General features: G+C 35.0%; 1 protein-coding gene and 1 pseudogene across 2 annotated transcripts; one reads left to right on the top strand and one right to left on the bottom strand.

Moving 5' to 3' along the window:
* Window positions 1-4,797: 4,797 nt before the first annotated feature.
* Window positions 4,798-9,822, bottom strand: LOC128172557 (uncharacterized). Of its 2 annotated transcripts, XM_052838313.1 has the most exons (5): window positions 9,434-9,822; window positions 7,004-7,805; window positions 6,342-6,890; window positions 5,911-6,151; window positions 4,798-5,424 (listed from the first exon to the last, which is right to left on the bottom strand). In XM_052838313.1, the coding sequence occupies exons 2-5, from the start codon at window positions 7,802-7,804 to the stop codon at window positions 4,925-4,927; spliced, it is 2,091 nt and encodes a 696-aa protein (XP_052694273.1). In that variant the 5' UTR covers window position 7,805; window positions 9,434-9,822; the 3' UTR covers window positions 4,798-4,924. The 2 variants fall into 2 exon arrangements, with proteins under 2 accessions (XP_052694273.1, XP_052694272.1); XM_052838312.1 differs by lacking the exon at window positions 9,434-9,822 and having other exon boundaries at window positions 7,004-7,913.
* Window positions 9,823-19,356: 9,534 nt separating this feature from the next.
* LOC128170689 (uncharacterized) lies at window positions 19,357-20,625 on the top strand (annotated as a pseudogene).
* Window positions 20,626-23,994: the final 3,369 nt, after the last annotated feature.

The following is a 23,994-nucleotide window of genomic DNA, read 5'->3' as shown; positions in this document are numbered from 1 at the left end:
TGATAAGTTCATATAATTGCAGCTCAAATCAACATTATAAGTGTATTATTTCAAATGAATTAGATTGTAAGATAAAGATTTTATTTCTGAAAAACCTTATGGGGCTGCAGTGGAGTTGCTCCTGTAGGGGTACCTCTGGGTCTTTTTGACTGGCGTGTTCTCACTGGGGACTTGCACAATGAATAATTGTGAAAGGATATAAAGGAAGGATATTCCTGCAACAATATTTACCATTTAAGTTCAAGAGCTCTTCCAGTAAAATAAAACAATTCATTATCAAATACAAAACAAAATGCAAAATTAATTAGAAATTGTGACTCTTGACATGTTTATAGATATATATTCAAATTTATTCTACACAATTTGTACGAGTTTGTGGTGCTAAATACATTGGTTAGAGCAGAATGCGGTATATCTTCAATATATATAAAGAGAGAAAAATGAAAAAGACAAATGAAAAACCAATTATAAATCAAAAAGACACATGAAAACCCAGAGAGGACACATGATAACTCAGTCATAAATAAAAAAGACGCATGTAAATCAAAATCAAAATAAAGAGGACACATGAAATTAAAAGACGGCTTATTAAATAACCAACATAGCATTTAGTATGAAGGAACAAGATGGGAGATTTAATGATTGGCCAAACCAGGATTTGAACGTGAACCCCCTGAATTACTATTTAGGTGCTCTACTGGCAGAGCTATCTGGTCCTGGCTATCAAAACATGGCACATAATGTAACAGCGTGGAATAAATCACTTAAAAGAACCAGACTACGATTCGAACCTGGGTCCATTAACCATTTATCTGTAGTCAGGAACATGGCAGTACTGGGCCTATTAAACACTCTATCAAAAACTATCATTTAATACTGCTAAGTGAACAAAAATATTGTCTGATGTGAGAGCTGAGGGAAGAAAAGGAGACTAAACCATTATAACTGCTTTAAATTATAGTTAAGCAGTGTGGGATTCGAACCCACAAGTCTCCTGAGTAAAACAGATTCAAAGAATTGAGTGACACTACGTTTTTACATTTACATTCATATTTTTAAGGGATTAAAATGTATTTTTATATAGAAAAAAGCGATGCATACAGTAAAGGAATGATTACCTACAATCAGAGCAAATTAATGGATTAAAAACAACGGGACAATAAATGACCCATGCGTCAACGAAAAGTTTGATCCCTCTTGTAACTGATGCTGAACCCCAATTTAGATGTCGGTCTCTGGGTTAAAGAATAATAACTGCCAAAGTTTACCACCGTTGGTACACTCCATTTGTTTACATTATGAATTCTAGGTGTTTCGGCGATTCTAGATGCGTGACACGGCAAAATAATAAAAGGAAACATAATAAAATCAACATAGGAAAACAATAAGGCAAATAAATAATACTAAAACCATTTCACTAGAGAGAAGAGACACGTTCTTTATGCGAGTCGCACACTTACTTTGTCCGCCATTTTGAATTGCGCTATTACATGTGTTCAAATTAACCGGTGCCTGACCTCAATGTAGAGAGTGCGCGAACGGAATTGTGGGAAGGGTACCAGACTACATATCGCTGTAAAATCCATCGGGAAGCCTTAACATGCCCGCGTGTTAGAACTGTGGAAATTACTGTCATCAAATTTTTACCGAATAAATTTACGTGTTACTGATTTCGTTATTTCTACATTTATAAAGATTTTATCAATCCTGCTGAAATAAAACAGTCAAACATAATAGTAAACGACACGAACAAAATTCTCAACACTGAGATACATGGGTAAAATGCATCAGTCATTGTTTTAGGACTTCCCCTAATTGTTGTTAACCGAATCCGAGATCCACACCTCAAAATTCTATTTTCGATTTATTTAAGACGAAAATCAAGCTCGGGTCTTTTCACCCCCCTCCAGACACAAACACGCATCAATATTACAAATGACCTCGCACTGTTACCAAACCTGAATAGTCAGACATCTTACACATTGTTTTTCATCTCATACAAAAACTCAGCACCTCTCCCAGGCGGAAACGCCCCAAATTCAAAGACAAATTCGGGAATTATTTTTCGTCAGCCATGTTTTGAGACATCTGCAAAGGCTGTGTGTTCTAATCTCGCCGGAGCCAAGATTTGTTCTTTCTCTCTATTTCTTTCTCTCCTTTTTATTTAATTTTCTAACTAAAATATTCAACATAAAAGGGTTGTTGGACTAAAGTTCAAGTTGAAAAACACTCTTCAATTCAGATTTAAACAAAAACAGTCTTTTATTATTAGGGTCTTTCGTCTTCAGCGGAAGACCCTTCTATTCTTATTGTTATTAGGGTCTTCCGTTTACAAAGGAAGACCCTCTTTTTTTCTTCGGTTTCTTTTTTTTTTTTACAGGTTATTACACGTGTTATTAGGTCAAAAGACCTCTTATTTAATATGAAATAAAATGGGACTGGTCCTTCAAATTAGGGATCCAACGGGGTGTATAATTCTTCATCCATCGCTCTTTAAGATCACATCTGCATTTCCTGATATGTTTCGTTGCGCGGGGGTTTTAAGGAAGCATATGGAATCTGAGTTGCATGTAATTCCCTGAAATCACAAATCTTATTTATTATGTGCATATTCAAATATCTAAGAAACAAAACGTAGATCAGAAACAAATTAGAAATACTGAAGACAATTTTTTTCCAGAAATTAGTTTGTGTTACGTAGATTTAGACATTGATGACGTCATGACTAAAAGATGAATGTCGTGTGAATTTGATCGGAAAGCATTGTAAACATATTCAAAATATAACTGATCTAAGACCTCTAATAAAGTACTGTTGTGTGATTTATTGAGAATTGAACATAAGAATACTGGGGGTGGTGATAGTTTTATCAATCATTCGCTAAAAGGTATGTAAATATGCTTTTATTTCTCGGCCAGGCTTTCCTCTGTCGTTGTTTACGATGTAAAAATCCGACTAGAACAACACTACCCCGTATATATTGAACTTGAAATTTTATACGTATCGTTAGTTTGATCAATGCTAAAATTGAAAAGTGCTGCTAGAATCCCATGTTGTGTGTTGTTTTGATGCAATTTGCCGTTTTCCGTGCAAAGTATATAAAAGTTGGGAAGGTTTTACTGGAACCGGATAAATAACTTTTTAATAAGGACAAACATAGGATTCTAGCAGCGGTTTTGATTAAACTGAGATGTTTTGCTTTCACTTGGTATGCTTATTTTTTTTTTTTTTGGAAACCGCGGGGTAGTGTTGTTCTATCTCATTTCATGTTAAGGAATATACGTAAGCTATTTATACTTGTCACGTGATAATGCACCAATGTGGCAGTTATGTACTACCCGATTTTATTGCACTGACATCTATTTTAAAGGATAATACTAAGTTTTTGATCTTATTCAAAATAATTATTTTCTTTCACGGTTTTGAATATAACAGTCAAAATAAGACGCCTAATTGCCCATATGCTTCCTTAACACACCCGCGTGATGAAGATCAAAGGAAAGGTCATTTCCTCTTCTAAAAATCGGACGGAAGACCTCCTCGTTGCTCGCAACGAGATCGTGTCGTTATTAAGGTCTTCCGTTGGAAACGGAAGACCTTATTGTTTTTGCTTTGTTTCTTTTCCTCTATTATTATTATTATTTTTTTTTTCTCCCACGTTTTCTCAAAAACGCTTCGGCCGATTTTTATGAAACTTTCAGATCTTATTTATGACAAAATTTGTAAGAAAAGTACGTGGGATTTTTTTGGTCGTCACTTCCGGTCCCGAGATATTAAAGATTTTATGTTTTTGCTTGTTCACGAGTTTTCTCCAAAAGAATTTAAGATAGAACTTTTAAATTTTCTGGGATGGTAGAAAGTGTCCAGCCGCAGTGTACTACTTATATTTGAACGTCTGCCGTCACTTCCGGTCGTCACCGGAAGGAAATGAAAAACCTTAATTTTTCAATTTTTGAGATTTAAATGTTTTTTATATTTTCATTTGGTAGAGACGTTCTCAAAACATCTGAATGTGAAATTTGTTTTAAAATCGATCCACGCATTCTTGAGATTTTGGACTCCAAAGTCCTGAAGCGAGGGTCCGCGTAGCTCAGTCGTTAGAGTGGTGGATTTGTGCCCAGGCGACCCGGGTTCAGTCCCTGAGTGCCGAATCTTTTTTCTCTCTTATTTGTGTTTTGATTAATGATTTCGTCTTTAAAATGATGGATTTGAATGCTTTCCGTTTTATTTTTGTCATAATTAAAAATAATAGCGGCTTTTTTTCAGTACAAATATGGAGCTCTTTTCTGTCAGCAGCTCTCTAAAGAACTAGGTACGGTAAGCACCAAAAACGGCCCTATCCCCAAATTAAACAATATTGTACCAACAGGTAGACATGACTATGTAATTTCATAAAATAGAAAGGTTTTGATAATGAGACCATTATTTTTATCTGTACCACTACTCCCACGTAGGGTCCTTTTAATAACGTTTTAGTGACGTCGTTTGAACCAGTGCAACGTCATTTGTGGTTTTTAAAAAAGAATTATATACATGTATAACTTACTAATTGTAATCCATGGCTGCATTGAGCTTTAAAAATAACCTAAAGACCAAATGAGGTAAAATTGTGGCATTTATGTCATTAAATCATGTATATATGTATACTAGTTTATATTCAAAGTACATAAAAGTCCTTATATTTCGTATTTTTTCTGAAAAGATTAATAAGGAAATCCATTCTAATTCAATAAACAAACAAGTCTCTAATAAACACAACATCAATAAATCAACAAAATCAAATCATCTAAATCATGCATTTACATTTTTAGTTGAATTATAAAATTAAGTTTAATTGATGGAAACGTATTTTCTTTCATAAATCTGTTCAGGTTCATACTGTAAACATTACATATACCGCACAAACTACGTGTAAGTCTGCTAGCTACTCTTCCTGACCCTGATTATCCAGAGCGTCTTCATCTTCGGAGCTGTCAATGGCTCGAGCTGCATCATCCACATCCTCTGTCCAATCCCGAATACCAAGAGACTCATCTCCTGCATTACTAAGATGTCTGGCAAAGGCCAGGTACCAAATAATGCAGGATATGTGCCCACACATTCCAACGACTCGTGCTCCATTTTTACAAGTACAGTACCAGGACACGATAGTTTCACAGTATTTAATCCACAGTGAGTACTTTTTGGCTGATGTGTGGCGGCTTTGAATTTTAGCACAAACGATATTGGGAACGTCATTGCTCACCAGAATTTCAAACATTCCATCATCTGTGAGGTGCTCTGCTGCATAAGACTTCGCCGTTTTTAACTGATACACGCCGATGGTGAGTTCTCTAATGTCCTCTTCAGCAAGTCTGGGGAAATCCTTTACGATGTTGCTGTCGGCATCGATGGAAGTCCATTTCATGGATCTTTTATCCAGCCCTACAGTATTCAAATGTTTCGATCTTCAAAACGCATATGAACACATATATAGTATATACATGTATACCACAGGTGCTTGATGACTGGACCGTGCACTACCCCCCCCCCCTTTTTATATTTTTTTTTCAATTTTTTTTTATTATTTCTTTTATCAATTATCATAAACAACCCCTTATAAATGTCTCCAGCCGAAAAATAAAAAAAATATCACGACTCTCTTTTTATATATAGGGGAAACGAGTGTGATTATAAAATGCTACCGAGTCGTGATATTTCTTTTATTTTTCGACTGGAGACATATATAAGGGGTTGTTAACGATAATTAATAAAAGAAATAAAAAAAAAATTGAAAAAAAAATAGAAGGGGGGGGGGGGGGTAGTGCACGGTCCAGTCCACAAGCACCTGTGATGTATACATGTCTTATAAATAAGTATTTGTAAGTATAAGAAAAACCCGCACATACATATATATATTTTTCAACATACCATTTTCAAGAACAAACTGTTGGAGTTCGTTTGTTTTCTTGGCCAACATTGTCATTTTAGAAGCGACTGCAATATCAGCGTCAAATGTTCCTGAGGTGATTGGAGGCCGATATTTGTTGCAAAGACTGCAAACAATCCTGACGTAGTCTCCGATATATGGAATTTGACTGTTTGGAAGCGTCTTGCCAAGATATTTCCATGTTTTCACCCGACCGTTAACAGATTCAACAACCCATCTGACCTATAATAAACAAACTCTAGTTAAGCATTTCAATTTGTTTCCCTGTGAAACAAAAGCTTATGCTCATATCGATATCATCTTTCAACATAGCCGGTACGTACATTGTAAGTATTTGTATAATATTACGATAGTGATAGTAAAAGATAAAATAATAATGATAGTAATAAAACAAGACTACTCATTCATTTACTTTTGTAACGAGCCTGGAGTTGTTTGCCTCTTCCGTTGATAGTTGTTTTTGGCCTTTCGGGATAAACGCAGGCATCTCCATCCGAATACCAAGGTCGTTTAAAACTGATTCTGAGTCACGGAATCCTCTATCTACCACAAAGATGTCGTCCTCCTTGATCCATCTCTGTATTTCCTCGGTATTCAAAAGAATGGAATGGTTCAGAATAGAGGAGTCGTTATTCTTTGGATCCGCTAGGTATGGGCCAAGGACACTGACGATATATCCTGTCGTTGAAACAATCATCATCGGCTTCAAAAGCGGCCGGCGCTTATGCATACTGAAGGAACGTCTGGAGAAGGTGTAGTTTCCACTTTTTTGGATATATATATAAGTTCCGTCCAGCACCAGTATTGCGGGGGCAGTTGTTATGTCTGAAAGTAGATGTTGTGCAAGTGGCCTTGTATGGGTCTTAATAATCTCCTCTCTGGTGATGTGGGGAAATCCAATGTTCCTCGGGACGAAGTCTGACATAAGAGCCTTCCTTGCAGACTGTACTGCCCTGCGAATCTGCAAAATATATCTTAATTGATACAAATCATATTTTCATTATTTGTATACTCAGTTTTGTGCGAAAATATCACCATTTGCAATTACATGTATAACTTTATTGAAATGTTAACCTGATATTTTGTCATATTAAAGATAGTTCCGAGCATTTGGTTGTCCATTCCACAGCGTAGTTTTGTCAGAAGGATGGCTAAGCAGGTACGGATTGACCTCGTCTTTGTGGGCCTAATGTTGTTCACATGAGTGAGGACGTCATCAAACTGCTCCTTAGTGAGTCCAGTTAAGTTGTGGTAGTCAGAGTCACTCAAACATGTGGGATCATCGAAGTCAACTCGCTTACCCTCCTTTTTAAGGACTTCCTCTCTGGCCTGCTGTAGAAGCTCAAGTATCGATGTTCTGTTCAGATGACAAGAACTTTTGGTGGCTTTTACTTTTTCCAAGGCATCTCTTGAAAGAATTCCATCTTCAATATGACATGGACAGCATCTTGACCCGGATTGGACAAATAATTCACATTGAATATAGGCCCTAAATCTAGCATATGTTGAAGCAACAATTAACTTCGGTCCAGGCTTCTTACAAACAAAACAGTATGAGTGACTTGTACTTGTGCTCGGAATGGCTAGTGTCACCGACGGTGGACTTCTGTCTGGATTCTGAGGCCTTGGTACCTTCACGGGCGGATTATAAACATCTGAGACAGATCTTTGACTTTGTGCTATTGTGTTTATATTTTGCTTCTTCTTGTAGCAAAGATGGGAGCATTTGTTACATATCACTGCTGATTCCGAGATATCAAAAATTGCAAAATATTTTTCTAAGAGCCTTCTTGTTTCATCATTAACTTTTCTCCTTTCCTTTTGGGTATGACGTCTTTTGCACAGTACACAACTATAATGTTTGGATTCATTCATTCTGAAATAATTCAGCATTAGAGAAATCAATACAGTCATGTATATTTAAGAAAAAGTTTAAAATCAAGACATATAAGGGAAATTCTCTCTCTCTCTCTCTCTCTCTCTCTCTCTCTCTCTCTGAATTGAAATCTAAATTGAATTTTTTCCTTGATTGGTCTCCATAACATCTCTCTCTCTCTCTCTCTCTCTCTCTCTCTCTCTCTCTCTGAATTGAAATCTAAATTGAATTCTTTCCTTGATTGGACTCCATAACATCTCTTTCTCTCTCTCTCTCTCTCTCGCTCTCTCTCTCTCTCTCTCTCTCTCTCTCTCTCTCTCTCTGAATTGAAATCTAAATTGAATTCTTTCCTTGATTGAACTCCATAACATCTCTCTCTCTCTCTCTCTCTCTCTCTCTCTCTCTCTCTCTCTCTCTCTCTCTGTGTGCATATGTGTACGGTAATACATGGATATAAAATGCCTTAATACATTATTTTACATTTTACGCAAAAATGAAATTGAATTCATTACTTGATTGAATTCCATAACAGCACTAAATTTTTAACATTACTGACAAGTTTGCTCCGCCTTACTCGACATATGTGACGTCATGCTAACAAACTTTTCAAGCACATGCATTTTAAAAAAAATTGCACATGGATTAAGTGTTTCTGTTATATTATCTGAGAAGTTTTGTGAAAGGATATCTGAATCATGATGTTGAAGTAACAGTTTGTTGTTTTTTGCCGTTTACAATGATTTGTGGTGTTGAAATAATGTGTTGTACTTGTGTCGTGTACACATACATAAAAACAAGGATTCTGCTGTGGACTAAATGACCTAGCTACTTCTGTGAGGTAAGCTTAGTAAGTCAATACTTTTAAATTGTGCTTTAAGTATTAAGTATTAACAATATTCTAATGAAAAGCATTATATTGGGAGATTTCTTCATTTATTATCAAGCGATGTTACGGTAACCCCCCCCCCCCCCCCAATTTTTAGGTTACAATAGAAATTCATTTTTTTTTCATACCATACATTTTAAATTAGATCGATACTTGAGGAATTGTGTGGTTTTATGTAATTTGATAGGGACTAGGGAGATATATGTAAGCTTTATTTGTCTTTTCTTAAACTGGTTGTGTAGGTTCGCAATGTAAAAATGGGAACCAGTCAAACCCAAGTTATAAATAAACAAAACATTAAACTGCTCAGCAGACGGTCACACGCTGCTTATTTTTCACCAATTTTATAATTTTTAGGAATAAAGCACAATAATTATAATATATTTATAGATTTCTATGTATAAACTTCCAATTTGATATCCGTAAATGACAAAACAATCAATCGGTGCAGACGATTAATTATTTTCTGAAAGCTGCACATATTTTGCCTGCAAAAGAGTCTATCATTGCTACATATTTACACCTTAATTAATAGGATGTATTCATGTACTTCGAACACGCTTATTAAAACAGTTTTAATCAATTCATGTTTGCTATAGTATAAGTTGCAGTATTATTATATGTTATCAAGACGTGCATATTAATCAGTGTTAATGTTATATTTAAATGATAAATACATGTTTATTTTTGCCAAACATGTTATAAAAACTTGTGAAAAATACTGGAGATACATTTATCTTACCTGGACAAGATTTCTTCCTCGATATATCATTACTTGGCTAATAAAACTGCATCTCGTGGTACACCCCGACTGAATCCGCCCCAAAAACTCGTCACAAAACGGGAAATTGTACTACCAGCGCAGGCCTCGAGCAAAATGAATATATGTTTAATTTGTTTCTCTTTATTAGTATATTTGTTTAAATCATGTTTGGTTTTGCTCGAGGCCTGCGCTCTGTATTTTATTTGAAGTTTTATGCTCAAATTTATTAGGAAAATGTGAATTTCCGGTAAATAAGGTGCATATAGGTAAAGTTACCGTTGCTTAGCAACGGCTCGCAAGGTAATTTATACGGATAAAAAGTTTGCACTTGACTTCTTTATTGTTATTATATAAGAGTTTTCTTCTTGTAAGCAACATAAAATTGTCCGAATTTTTAGGCCTGTGTACTATTACAACCGTACCTAGTTCTTTAGACGCTCGTAATAATAGCGGCTTTTTTTTCATAGTTCGCTAAATTCAAACTCTCGTCGCATCGCAGGCATCAAAGACGTGCCGCCGAAATACCCCTGCAGTACGCTGGGTCGCTTTGCCGGCATCAAAGAAATGCCGCAATCTCAATGACACGCACAATATTTAGCAATGCACCCACGTTTAAAAAGGTATTCTACATGACCTTAAAAGGAGGAATGATTAGTATTTATTCACATATATAGATACACGCATGCATGTATATTAATGTGTTTATTGACATACGTTGCTGATATACTGATTCCCTAAACACTGTAAAAACTGGAAAATCTCTCTCTCTCTCTCTCTCTCTCTCTCTCTCTCTCTCTCTCTCTCTCTGCGACATGGTTTGAAAACTGACCACCCGTTTATGAGTGTTTCAACCTAAGAATAAACAGATATAAAAAAAAATCATTAGTTACATCTTTCAACGCTTATACATTGTTCTAACATGTGTATTTTATTTAGAAATTGTGTAATATGTGATATTCAGAATTTAATATTCTACGTTTAATATAGAAGTCACCGACCGACGCCCCCCCCCCCTCCCAATTCATAAAATCATTTAGTTTTTCTGGCCCGATTTTACTTGATCTTTGATCTTGGGCCTTTAATTTCAACTAAGTACCATTTTAGATTACTGTAATAATTACCAGACCAATTCGTTCATTATTAACAGAGTTATGAAGTATTTGGCATTTGAGTTTCGATTGGCGTGCTTGACATGTACTGTAGAAAAAAATTCTAACTTCCGAGCCCCTTACTCAATCCTAATGAAATTTTATGTAAATGTACCTCGGACCCCATTCTTATTGTCTGCCAAATACGCAGAGGATTAAACAATTAAGAAGAAATTCCTGAGATCAAACGGCAGTATAGCCTGTACGGGGACTTAAAATTTACACGGTACAAGGGATGTAAGCAGTCGTGAAATATTTTTGCATGTATATTTCTTGTTTTCCGTTTAGTCTGTATCTAAGATAGCGTGTGAACTACTTATGAATGTTAGAGCTGTGGAAATTACTGTCATCAAATTTTTACCGAATAAATTTACGTGTTAATGATTTCATTATTTCTACATTTATCAAGATTTTATCAATCCTTCTGAAATAAAACAGTCAAACATAATAGTAAACGACACGAAAAAAAAATTCTGGGTAAAATGCATCAGTCATTGTTTAAAGACTTCCTCTAATTATTGTTAAACGAATCCGAGATCTACACCCCAAAATTCTATTTTCGATTTATTTACGACGAAAATCAAGCTCGGGTCTTTTTACCCCCCCCCCCCCTCCAGACACAAACACGCATCAATATTTCAAATGACCTTGCACTGTTACCAAACCTGAATAGTCAAGACATCTTACACGTTGTTTTTTATCTCATACAAAAACTCAGCTCCTCTCCCGGGCGGAAACGCCCCAAATTCAAAGACAAATTCGGGAATTATTTCGCGTCAGCCATGTTTTGAGACACCTGCAAAGGCTGTGTCACCCCTGCGAATGTGTTCGGAATGTTTTCTTTATCGTTGCTAAGTAAGAAATAAATCCAGAGGTGCTCGAATGAAAGTTCACAAGACTTCACCGAGATTTGTTTAGTTCCTGTGAAATTTCAAGCGGAAGTATAAGTGTTCGGATAATATTCTCAAAATACGTAAGATCCGGTCGTTTTTCATATTATATCCTACTTTGATTTATGTTAAAGCGAGAAAAGCTTTCAAGATGTATGTCTTATTTCACCATCTACCAGTTATTTATATTAAACGATAATATTCAGAACAGAGTTATCGTTCGTGTTCAACCACGTGTAGAGTGGTTGAAAATATAAACACTGGGTTGCTTAATAAAATCATAACCATGTTTGATGCTTGTGGTGTGCAATACCATGTTTTAAAAAAGAATAATGGGTGTCTGTTTTGCATTAAAACTTAGTATATCGAGCCATTTTCAAGGAACATTCTGCATAAAATGGTAAAGTCTGTTTCACTATTGATGTTATTACTAGGTCAGGCGCGGATCGAAAATTAATCCTCAGGAGGGATCTTAGTTGTTGCAACAGCAGACAAAAACTTATTTTTGTATAGTCACATTTATTTCTAGAACACATTCAATTCACCAATTAATGAAGATAAAGTTTAAAATCAATAAACTTCTAGATTTTATATTTGACTACAAGAACGTAAATACTGTGAAATAGACTTTATACACGAGGTACGATTTTTACTGCGAAACTGAAAGGGTCAAATAAAACCACGTTCTCTAAGTTTTGAATGACAATAACATTTGCAGGGGTGTGTGTGTTCTAATCTCGACGGAGCAAAGATTTGTTCTTTCTTTCTATTTCTTTCTTTTTATTAAATTTTCTAACTAAAATATTCAACATAAAAGGGTTGTTGGACTGTAGTACAAGTTGAAAAACACTCTTCAATTAAGCTTTAGACAAAAACAGTCTTTTTTTATTAGGGTCTTCCGTCTTCAGCGGAAGACCCTTCTATTCTTTTTTGTCATTAGGGTCTTGCGTTTACAAAGGAAGACCTTTTTTTTCTTCGGTTTCTTTTAATTACAGGTCATTAGACCTGTTATTACGTCAACAGACCTCTTATTTAATATGAAAAATAAAATGGGGATGGTCCTTCAAATTAGGGATCCAACGGGATATATAATCCTTCATCCATCGCTCTTTTAGATCAAATCTGCATTTCCCTGGTATGTGTCGTTGATCAAGAAAAAGGCAAGGTCATTTCCTCTTCTAACAATCGGACGGAAGACGTGTCTAGTTATTATAATTTTTTCCCCCGATTTTCTCAGAGATGACTGGATAGATTTTCTTGAAATTTTCAGGAATAATAGAGAATGATAAAGTGTAGGAATGATTTTTTCATTTTTTAAAAATTCATTTCCGGTCGTCCGTTTCCTGTCCCGCAATGAAAAAGCTTGTCATCTCGAGATCTCAAAGATGGTAAAGACTAGAACAACCAATCTTTGTACGATGATAGACCTGTGTATGAAGATGTGTTTAAACTCTTTTGTTTTGTTCGTCGTAACTTCCGGTCGTCACCGGAAGCACTTCAAAAATAGTTATTTTACGCATTAAATTCATTTTCCGTAAATTAAATATATAAGTATAATTCTATGCATAACTTATCTATGCAATGTTAAATCAACAAAAAAATTCTACTTCCGGTGAGATATCTCAATCATCTCAGGTAGCTTTTTTAAAACATATTTTGTACCCGCGAGATCTCAAAAACTATAAGTGATCAAGACACGAAACTTTCATGGATGATAGACCTTTGATTGAAAATATGTTTAACTGGTTTCATTTTGTCTTCTGTCACTTCCGGTCCACATCGGAAGAGTTCAAACAAATCGAGCTGTTTAACAGTTTAACTGTTTTTCTTTCATGTTTTTAGTTAGATAAATAAAAAATAATGTACAATAGGCAAGTATACAAAAAATGTTTAATACAATTTAGATTGAACACTTCCGTTTGTCCGTTTCCTGTCCAGAGACCAAAAACCTTATTTCGAAGAGATCACAAAAACGGTAAGGACTTGAACAACCAAACTTTGTGGGATGATAGACCTTTGTATGTACATGTATTAGCACTATTTTGTTTTATCCGGCGTAACTTGGAACTTTTACCAATGTCTTCAGTACACTTTGAGGGTTCTTCAGTCTATTTATACCGAAAGGATCTGAGCCCCCCTTATAAAAGTTATTGCCCCTGAAAGTATTTACATTTCTATAAAATCACTACCAACTTTTTTATTATTTGTTATAGAGACTTCGGACCACTTGGGATGGAAGCGTCTATCTTGGCCGAAAAAAAATGACATAAATGTCAAAAGTCAAGGTCATTTAGAAAAATCTTAATTAATGAGTTTTTGTATCTCTTTTGTTTAGGATAGTAGAGAAAAACTTTTTCATGGATGTAGTAGGACATCTTGAGGCATTGTTTGCTTGTTATCGCTACTCCTCATTAACCTTAGAGATAGAGACTTAAAACTTTTACTAATGTATTCAGTATACTTAGACACTTCTTCAATCTATTCATACCGACAGGGTCCAAAGTCCCTTCCTAGCAGTTATTGCCCCTGAAAGTTTCGAACATTCAATAAAAAACACAAATATTAACTTTTGAATCAGTAATCATAGATACATCGGACCACTGGGTATAGAAGCGTCTACCTTGTCAGATGAAAATGACATAAAGGTCAAAGGTCAAGTCAAGCAATACAAAATTGCAAACTTAATCGTTTGACCCTTTTTTAATGAAGTAACGCAGAAAAAATACTGTATTCTATTGAAGCAATCTTATTTCAAACATAAAAAACAATGAGGTGGAGAGACCTCTAATTGTTCGAGAACAATTAGTCTACTAGTTAGGTCTTTACACCACAGTGTAAAGGCCTATTGATATTGTTCTGTTTCTTTTTCTTTTTATTTTTCTTCCGTAAGCAAAAATGATTTTTTGTTTCGCGACTTATCGAAACGCTTTCATTCACGTCTTACTGCTTTCAGAAAATGATAAGGGCATTTGACCCTGCGTCTTGAAAACACCTCGCGTTTCGCTACTATTGACGCGTGCACGTAAAAGTTTGTTATCGCTACTCCTCTGAAGCCGCGACACTTGCAAGTTGCAAACCTTCGCGGATGATGTCGGTCAGAAGTGTAGTTGCATCTCGCCGAAAGACAGAAGGTTTCGCAGTCTCGTCTTAGAACGACTGCCTCTCAAATTTTTTAATTCTCATAAAAAAAAAAAAAATGTAACGACTAAAGGTAGAGCCGCGAAACCACTTGCGATGGCTTCCAAAGGTCAAGGTCAAAGGTCAAGGTCATCTGAAAAGCTGTGTATTCATGAGTTTTCGTATCTCTTTTGTTTAGGGTGATATAGAGAAATTTGATCAAGGATGTAGTAGGACGTCTTAAGACATTTCAAAATGTAGCCCTTCAGCTCCCACCTTGTAATAGTTAGCGAGTTATTGCCCCTTTTGTACGAAACGCTTGTTATCGCTACTCCTCTGAAACCATAACAGGTAGAGACTTGTAACTTTTACCAATATCTTCAGCACACTTAGAAGTTTCTTCAATCTATTGATCCCAAAAGGGTCCAACGTGCCCTTCTGGCAGTAATTCCCCTTTGAATTTCATTGATTTCACTATCAAATACAAGATAACCCCCCCCCTTTTATTTTTATGTTTGACTTTGACCTGACCTTGACCTTTGACCTGACCTTGACCTTTGTCCTTAAGGACTGATGCGATACAAGTTTATCAAACATATACATTTCAGATTCATTTATATGTGTCATTAGCTCTTTAAAACACCCCCCCCTTTATATTTAGGTTTGACCTTGACCTTTGACTTTGACCTTTGACCTGACCTTGACCTTTGACCTTGACCTCTTAGAACTAATGAGTAATAAGTGTATGCAACATATATATCAGATTTAGTTATATGTACAATTTGCCCCCCCCCCCCTTCTTTTCTACAAGGATTGAATTTTTATATGAACATGACCCTCGATATTTGAACTTGAAATTCAATATTCCTTTTTAAAATAAAACCTAAAAAAGTGTTACAACCGTTTGTCAGAATTTTTTGAAAAGGTGAAACACTGTCTGCCATTTGACTCCAGACCGCGTTTTAGACTACGCCTCCAAATAAAAATTCCAGCTCCAGTAAAACTCTGTAGAACTCGGCGAAAATTCATGGGACTGTTTCTCACACCTGAATCTAATTGCCTGCCAAATTTCAAACGAAATAAACCCTATTTAAGAAAGTTATCCACCTCAGCGGCATCGAACCATCGTCCCGAGAAACGAAATTTCAACGCTTCGATATTCACGGTGTAGTACCTAAACGGCTGCTATCAGTAAAAAACAGCGTTCGGTGTTTCTATTCGAAAATTGAACGGTTGCTTGTTGAAAAAAGCATGCACGAAACGCATGGATCAAGCCACAAAATTGACGAAAAATGTACCCAAACCATGTAAGTGTTTGAATAATCCGTGTGCACGGAACATGTAAGGTATTATTATAATATTTTATAAATGTAGTTTGGAAAATAGTCCTATGAATAACCAGAAATAGAGAAATTTCCTAGGTTGGTGACGAACTAAAAGGCTGTTACAACCAAGTTTCAAGCTGATATTTTCATCTACAAATCATAGTTTGTTTTTTCTATATTATGAAAAAAAGCATTTATCTCTTCTGATTCATTAAGTAATACAAAATAAACAAGAAAGTATATTTTGATCGAAATAATTTGACAACAAATGATTTTTTAAAGTAACGGTTGCTATTTGAAATACTGATATGTTCGCACCGGCTATAAACTGAATACGATGCACCGGCTACTATATGAAACTTAAATTTCTTTTCCAGCTAGAAAAAGAAAATTAAACTTATGGCTGCACAAGCCTAAAAAATCTAAAACACATCACACAGAATGTGAGACATCAAGTGCTTCAACGATTTCAACTCCACCAAATCGCGTTCAACCATGCAGCGCTAATCTACGAAATGCACCCTTAAAAGCCATGATTCCACAGTAACCTATGACATATTAAGTCTGTCCAAAGTTACCGTTTCTTTCACCTTTGAGCCATATTTTTTTTTTTACAAAATACTCATAAAGAGGATAAGAAAATTTAAAATCAATTAAAAGAAAAATATTGAATATTTGTATCCCTTTTTTACCGGGAGAATTTTACAGGAATAAAAACAGATTTCTAATGGAGATTTGTAATTGGAAAATCTGATATCGTTTTCCCATTCGGAAGAGTCTCAGGACACCTTAACATGATTTTCTATTGATATCATATGGGTATCAGAGTTCAAAATTCACTATATATACCGGTATACATCTCAAAAAATTCAAGTTAGAATTTCCAAATTGCAAAGTTAAAATTTTTGTTACTCGCAAAAATTTATGATGTACTACTGTATACAGGGAAATATTCGCCCGTTTTATTTTCGTCCCTTTCGCCTCTTTTGTCAGCGGGCAAGTACTGCGCAAACATTAACTAACCTCATGCGGAACGATATTATTTTCATGAAATGTAAAAAAATTGATAAAGGATGAAATGTGTACATTTATAGGTAGGTCATACAGGTAAACAGTCTCAACTTCTCGGGCACTGCTAGCTCACATCACGACGGATAGTAAAACATAATGTATTTAAATCAAATTCTATAAAAATAAAAAAAAAGGGGGGATGGGGGTGTCATGAACGACTATGTAATACATTCCACAGGTGCATGAGGACGGGACCCCCCCCCCCCCCTCACCCACAACAACATTCACCCCACATTCCCCAGTTATTTTTTTCATCATTTATTTTTTTTAATTATATGTTGATGTATTGTACGCTACACTGAAAATTCAAAATTAACGTGAAACAAGCTATATATAAAAAATATACCAGTGGTATATATTTTTTTATACATAGCTTATTTCGCATTAATTGAGATTTTTTTCTAGTGCAGCATACATCAACTTATAATTAAAAAAAAATTGATGAAAAAATAACTCGGGAATTTGGAGGGGGGGGGGGGTCCCGTCTCCAAGCACCTGTGATACATTTGAGGTTGTTTCGAGCTCTGTTGGAAAGGTCGGAGAGTTGCAAAAGTCGTATTTTTAAACGGTTACTATAGAATAACATATTTCAACTGTATGATTCAATGCATATACATGGATGTTATTTCATTGAGGTTAGAAAGTGCACATTTCAAATAGAAACCGGTGTCGTTGTCTAATAGTAGCCGTAACATACGGCTTATCGAGTAAAATCGTCATAGTTTTTATACAAACATAGAAAATGGATAATTCTTGCAATCAAACTATTCTGTGTACAAATATTAAGAAATCAGTCGCTTCAATTTTAAAAAAAAAAACTTTGATTTTGGCGCAATCATGTCCAAAAACTTAATTCGACTGAACATGTGACCAAATCAACGACAGTTATTCACGAAGTTTTAAGTCAATTCTTCATCTTGTATGTAGGTAGCTGGATATTTTAGTGTTGAAATGTGTGTTACGTTCCGTAAGGGTTGTCAAGTTTGCAGGTTAATTAAAATCTTTGAGAAAATGAGCATTTTGTTCAATCTGAAAAGAAAAATACTTACTGTGTCGGACATCTTTTTCAGCTAGTAACCGTATAATTTTCGAATAGAAACAGCGAACGTCGTTTTTTTACGGATAGCAACCGTTTAGGTACTACACCGTGGATATTTGTATCTAATAAATTCATGCTCAAATTTCACTGAAAATCTTTGTTTACATTTCTATCAGCAACCTGTGACGACTTGTGTTGAAGTGCAACGAAAGATAACTCTTGCTTCCCAGACCCGATTTTAGATGAATTTAATTTACATTTTCTTTCAGTTTGTTTATTTTCCGACTTGGCTGAAATACATGACTAGCCTTAATTCAGTTCCGATTTTCCGTACTTGTAATCCACGAATGCATGACAGTTAATAGATTTCTAAGCACGCGCACTTCAAATCACAAGGAGAATTCGCATCAGCTGAGTTCCAACAAATGTTCCCACACCTTCAAATACCCGCTGGCGACCAGAGTTTGACCTGGCCTGTTGATTTCTTAGTCGAAGCTATCCGGCCACATTGTTTACAAGCGGCACTGATTTTTATTAATAAACTGGTGAACAAATACTGCCCTCCCAACCAATCGCTAAGCCCCTATCTATTCTAAAGGTTCCTCAGCGTTGGATATCAATTTTAGATGGACAGAAGAATGCTTCATCTCTTCTTTCTATCATCATCCAAATTCACTACACAACTCAACAAATTTTAATTTGTTGTATACCTTATTGAGCAATCTAGCAATTCATTAAATATATTAAGGTGGAAAGACCTCTAATTGTTCGAGAACAATTAGCCTACTAGTATTTTAATATGATTGCTTTCTGACTGGCTTATATCCAACAAACTATAAAAAATAAAATGTTATATTTATCTGCTAGTGACCAAGGAGGCTTATTTCTAATTTGATTTTCACTACATGTGCTTTTGTCGCAATTAGCTTTGTGATTTTAAAAATCCAAGAAGTCTCTTTATTTTTTTTTATAAGGTTTTATGCATTGATTATGATATTGCATATGTGTGTATGGAAGTACCGTACTCTCCCTACCAATTCAAGATGAGGATTAATTCATTGATTATATCAGACAGTTGTCACAAACAACTAGCTTATCTAAAAATAAGTCAGTTCTTGTAAGGTACTTATTTGATATATATACAGTAATGTTGACAATAAAAAAAATGTGTGCATATCTGATGCAAGCATGCTTAATGAATTGTTCACTCCATTAATGTGAAAATGTTTAAATTAGTTTGAATTAGTCAGTTAATGATATTGATTATCTTGTTGCCTGTGTAGATGTCAGACCACATCATGTAAAGAAATAAGAGAGGGTCCGACTTATATGTCTGGAGTTGGAATTGGTGATCCAAACAGTGCGGTTAAAGAAATACCACGACCATCATCTGTACCACAACTTCAGAGTTTGTCATCAATCAAAGACCATAGTCTTGTCTTTTTTGACCTGGAAACAACAGGACTTGGTATTGATGCATATGAATTTTTAATTATCCAAAATATTAATCTGGTTGATTTAATTCAAAGGATTGTTTTTATAAGTTGACTAATGTGACATAAATGCTTATGTTGATGCTTTTTTTTCATTTTAGCAAGAACATCACATATTCCGCAGGTGGCTGCCGTCTGTGGGGATGAGACATTTTCCACATATGTCATGCCAAAGGAGCAAATTACCCCTTCTGCATCAGAAGTTACAGGCCTAAAGCTTAATAATGGAACCCTCTATCACAATGAGAGGAACGTGAATGCTATTTCAATATATGAATCCTTTTTAAGCTTTATTGAAAAGCAAGCCTGTGTTATTTTAGTTGGCCATAATATCAAAAGTTTTGATGTTCATGTTCTATTTCATGCTTTAGATTCTTGCTCTTTGTTAGATCGGATGGCACATTGCGTGCAAGGGTTTTTTGATACCAAATATTTATTCAAACTTGTCCATCCTAACTTGTGCTCATATAGGCAACAACATTTATCAGATGTGTTGCTTCAATGTACCTACAATGCACATGATGCTGTAGAAGACGTTTTAATGTTAAAAAGGTTATTTGACACTGTTTAATTTTGTGATGATGAACATTCATATACTACATGTACCTTTCAGTATGCATTGAGTGCTTATTGTTACCAAAAGGTTGTGGAAAGAAATATCCCGTCTTTGCAATGTCTGGTAGATAAAAATGTACTTAGTGCTGGAAAGGCTAAGAAAGTTGCAGGCAGTGGTCTAGATTTTGAATGTCTCAGACTAGCACACTCAAGAAGTGCTGATGGTATTCATGATCGGTTTACTGAACAGTGTGGCAACAGCTCAGTTAGAGTAACTAAGTGTAAAAAAATTATTGATTCTGTCACAAACTTTTTCATGTCTTTGAATGAAAGCTGAATTAGATATTCTGTCTGATCATGATATCAATTTTTGAACTGCAAAACATAATGAAATTCAATGGGGTTTTTTTTATTGGACGTATTCTTATATTCACATATGTTATATATCATTCATTATAAAAATGAATTTTGTTCACATGCATAGAACATACAAAATTTGTGAATTGTTCATTAGAAGCTATAAGTCAGTATTGATTTTGTATGTAATAATCAGTAATATATTCTTTTGATTTGTGATAAAATTCTATTACATAATATTTTAACATTTATATATTTTTTTACAAGAATGTGTCTGGTAAATTATAATTGATATTAATTTTTTTGGTAATAGTATTTCTTATTATTCAAATAAAAAAAACATGTTGGATAAAATAGAGAAATGCAGAGGAAATTCGAAATTTTGAATGTAAGAATTTTAATTTTTAAAATTGTTAATCCATTATTTTTGCCTTAAAAATTATCAAACTAAATGTCACAAAGAAAATCTAACAGATTTTTCTTATTGTCTTTTTTTCAACTGTTTAAGAGAATGAAATGAAAACACATATGAATTCGGGAAAAAACAGACGAAATTCGGATTATTTAAAGAAAAAATATCTCTAAAATTTGATCATTGACACCCACTTTGCTTTTTAATTTTCTTTTCTTTAGGATGCAGTTTACATGCATAGCTTATCCATAAAGGATTAACATCATTCAATTTTTTTAACATGAAATGAAAATTTGTTGATTTTTATGAACTTTTTTTTTGAAACAGAGGAAATTCGAGTTACATAAAATAAAAACGGGCTTGTTTCATGTAAAAATTTTAGTTCAATTTTAAGAATATACCCTTTTTGAATAGATACACACAATGTTATATTTATTAATGTGATTAACAAATAAATATTGTCGAAATATGTGATTACCTCCTAAAATTTCAAATTTACAACGCTGAATTTATGCATTAATTTGATTGGCAATTAGCAAAAAAAGTAGGTCATTGACCCAGTTGTTTGAAAGTGGATTTCAGCATTACATACAAGTGTCTTACTTGTCCAATACTTATTATATGGATATCATCAGTGGATTTTTTTTTCATTCTGAGTAAACGTGTTCACGGCGTTGTAAAATTCATAGAATCGCCGTAAGATCGCAAGAAAAATTCAAATAAAAATATACAGTTTTATTTGAAAATTTTACACAGGCACGTAGCATCATTTTTAAAAGGGGGGGGGGGGCAGACTCATCCAAAAATTCCAAAAAATCCTGACAAGCAAAAAAAAAAAACAAAAACAAAAAACCGAAATTAGTAAGTACCCAAAATATTCAAAATCCTGAAGTAGTTTAAAACTTCAATTTCAATCCTAATTTCCTTATTTCCATACTCCTCCAAAAAGTGGGGAGGGGGGCAATTCCACGATAATTCAAATTTTTATATGTAAATTTTGAAAAATTTGTTGTCGCGATAAAAAGTGGGAGGCCCCCCCCCCCCCCCCCCCCCGATGCTACGTGCTTGTTACAAGTGGGTTCTGACGGTGACCGAGGCGTTCTTATGGAGCGCCCACAGCGTGTTACTGCGTTTCCATAAAGCTCTACTTGGCGATTAACTGCACTCTCGCCGAGCCTCCGCCGAGCGCTCATGACGTGCTAGGAGTTTTTACTGCGCGTCCACAGCGTGCTCGAGACGTTCTTAACTTCTTGGTAGGTTATTATTAATTTGTACAACTGTATTGGAAGCAAACTATAATTCACAACTAGTAAATAAATGATTAAAAATTTGTTTTGATTTTATGAAAAGGTACACTGTAATTGAAGCATAACTACTTCTAAACAATTTGTGAAGGACTAGGACAAAATTCTTAGTAGTCAAGTCTAAAAAAAGATCTGTTATTAGTTGTTAGAAAACAAAGAAAAGATGTGAAAACATCAGTACCAAATGGCATGAATTAAATTCTACGTCCATTAATAGGTCTTAGAATATTAGCAAATGCTACTTTTTACATAGTCATCTACAACCAGTTTGATAATTATTACATAGCTTGCTATTGTACAACAACCATTTTTCGAGTTTTCGTGGTCTTCATGACAACGCACTAGAAACACCATTGGAGCGTGGTATTAACGCAGAAGAAACGTCACGAGAGCACAATGAACGCAGCAACAGCTCTTTAGGGTTGTTGTGTGAACGCAGACAAATAAAAAACAACTTGTTCAAACGCTGTGGATGCACAGTGAGAGCGCAGTGAGAGCGCAATAGAGACGCAGTGAGATCCCAAAAGGACTCCGTGAGGTCTCCGTGCAAGTGCAATCGACTTATCATGCACTGCATCCACACTGCAATTAGCTGCATTCCTTGAACGCGCGGACGGAACTCTCGTGGCGCTGTTGGAGATCTTACGGCGCTGTTACGGCGACCTCACTACGCTTCTACGGCGTGTTTATCAGAACGCAGAGCCACGGCGCGTACTTTGTATATGTTCAAAGTGTGCGCCGTCGCATGGCGTTCTTAAATGTTCAAGGCCATCCCACCGCGACGGACGAAGATGCTGTTGCGTTGTTACGGTGCTGTATGAGATTCTACTGTGTTTACCTTTACATTATTTAATGTCAAAATACAGTAAATGAAAGGTGCCTTCAGGTTTATGAAATTCAAGATATAAATCCTTAAATGATGCTTCATAACAATATATTTGCTTCATAGGGTGTACCGGGGCTTAAATATTTGGTAAACACAATGAAAATTCATGTTTAAAACAACAATTTTCTATGAAATATGAAGGATAACAGTAACAAATCTCGGAGTTTGTCCATTTTTGAGTAATAAAATATATCTAAAATGCCTACAGTCTTTCCGAAAACGACACTAAACAAGCTCTTGACATCCTCTTTAAAATGATGTCAAATTGAATATAGGTAGCGGTGTTGTATAGCAGTTTTCCCCCCATAGTAGCTTCTCCCCCCGGAAAACCTACTATATAGTAGCCTTTTCCTCTGGGGGAAAATCTACTATATAGTAGCTTTTCCCCCATTGTAGGGTTTCTCCCTCACGTTTTTGGGTCAGATTTTATTAAAAATATTTATGGAAACCCAGTAATGATTAAAATCAATGTCTCTACACTCCCAGGTTGTATATCTGCATTCATCTGTACAGTTTAAGTTTCGTTTTGCCGATTTATTATTTTTATAGACAATGCCGAAAATTGAACATGTGTGTAATGGAATAATACGTAGAACTTAATTAATTTAGATAATTAATTGAAAAAAATACTTGGTTTCACAAGATATACACCTACATGTATATGCATAACTCTGTGTACTGAATTTGTAAGTGAAAAATGTTTTGAGAATTTTTTAATAAATCTATCACTCCGTCTGTCTGTTTGCGCAAATTTTATCCAGGCTAAACCTCTGTTTTAGAGAAATTTTGTTTCCGATGTTTCAGAGCCCGATGTTTAAAATCCTATAATAATGAATATAGTGCATATTCTTTATGGTCCCATATCTCATAGAGATAACCACATCACCATATATTCACAGTGGCAGTGGTTAACCACTTGTAGATGACTCTGAAAATTTGAGCC

This window comes from Crassostrea angulata, chromosome 2 (assembly GCF_025612915.1).
Source record: "Crassostrea angulata isolate pt1a10 chromosome 2, ASM2561291v2, whole genome shotgun sequence".
NCBI lineage: Eukaryota > Metazoa > Mollusca > Bivalvia > Ostreida > Ostreidae > Magallana > Magallana angulata.
This window is presented reverse-complemented; position numbering and strand designations above follow the sequence as displayed.

Coding starts and splice junctions, on each gene's coding strand:
- LOC128172557 (XM_052838312.1), bottom strand. CDS start 7,843: ATGACTGTATTGATTTCTCTAATGCTGAATTATTTCAGAATGAATGAA. Junction 6,891..7,003: donor TTAATATGACAAAATATCAG/GTTAACATTTCA, acceptor TATATTTTGCAG/ATTCGCAGGGCAGTACAGTC. Junction 6,152..6,341: donor ACTCCAGGCTCGTTACAAAA/GTAAATGAATGA, acceptor TGTTTATTATAG/GTCAGATGGGTTGTTGAATC.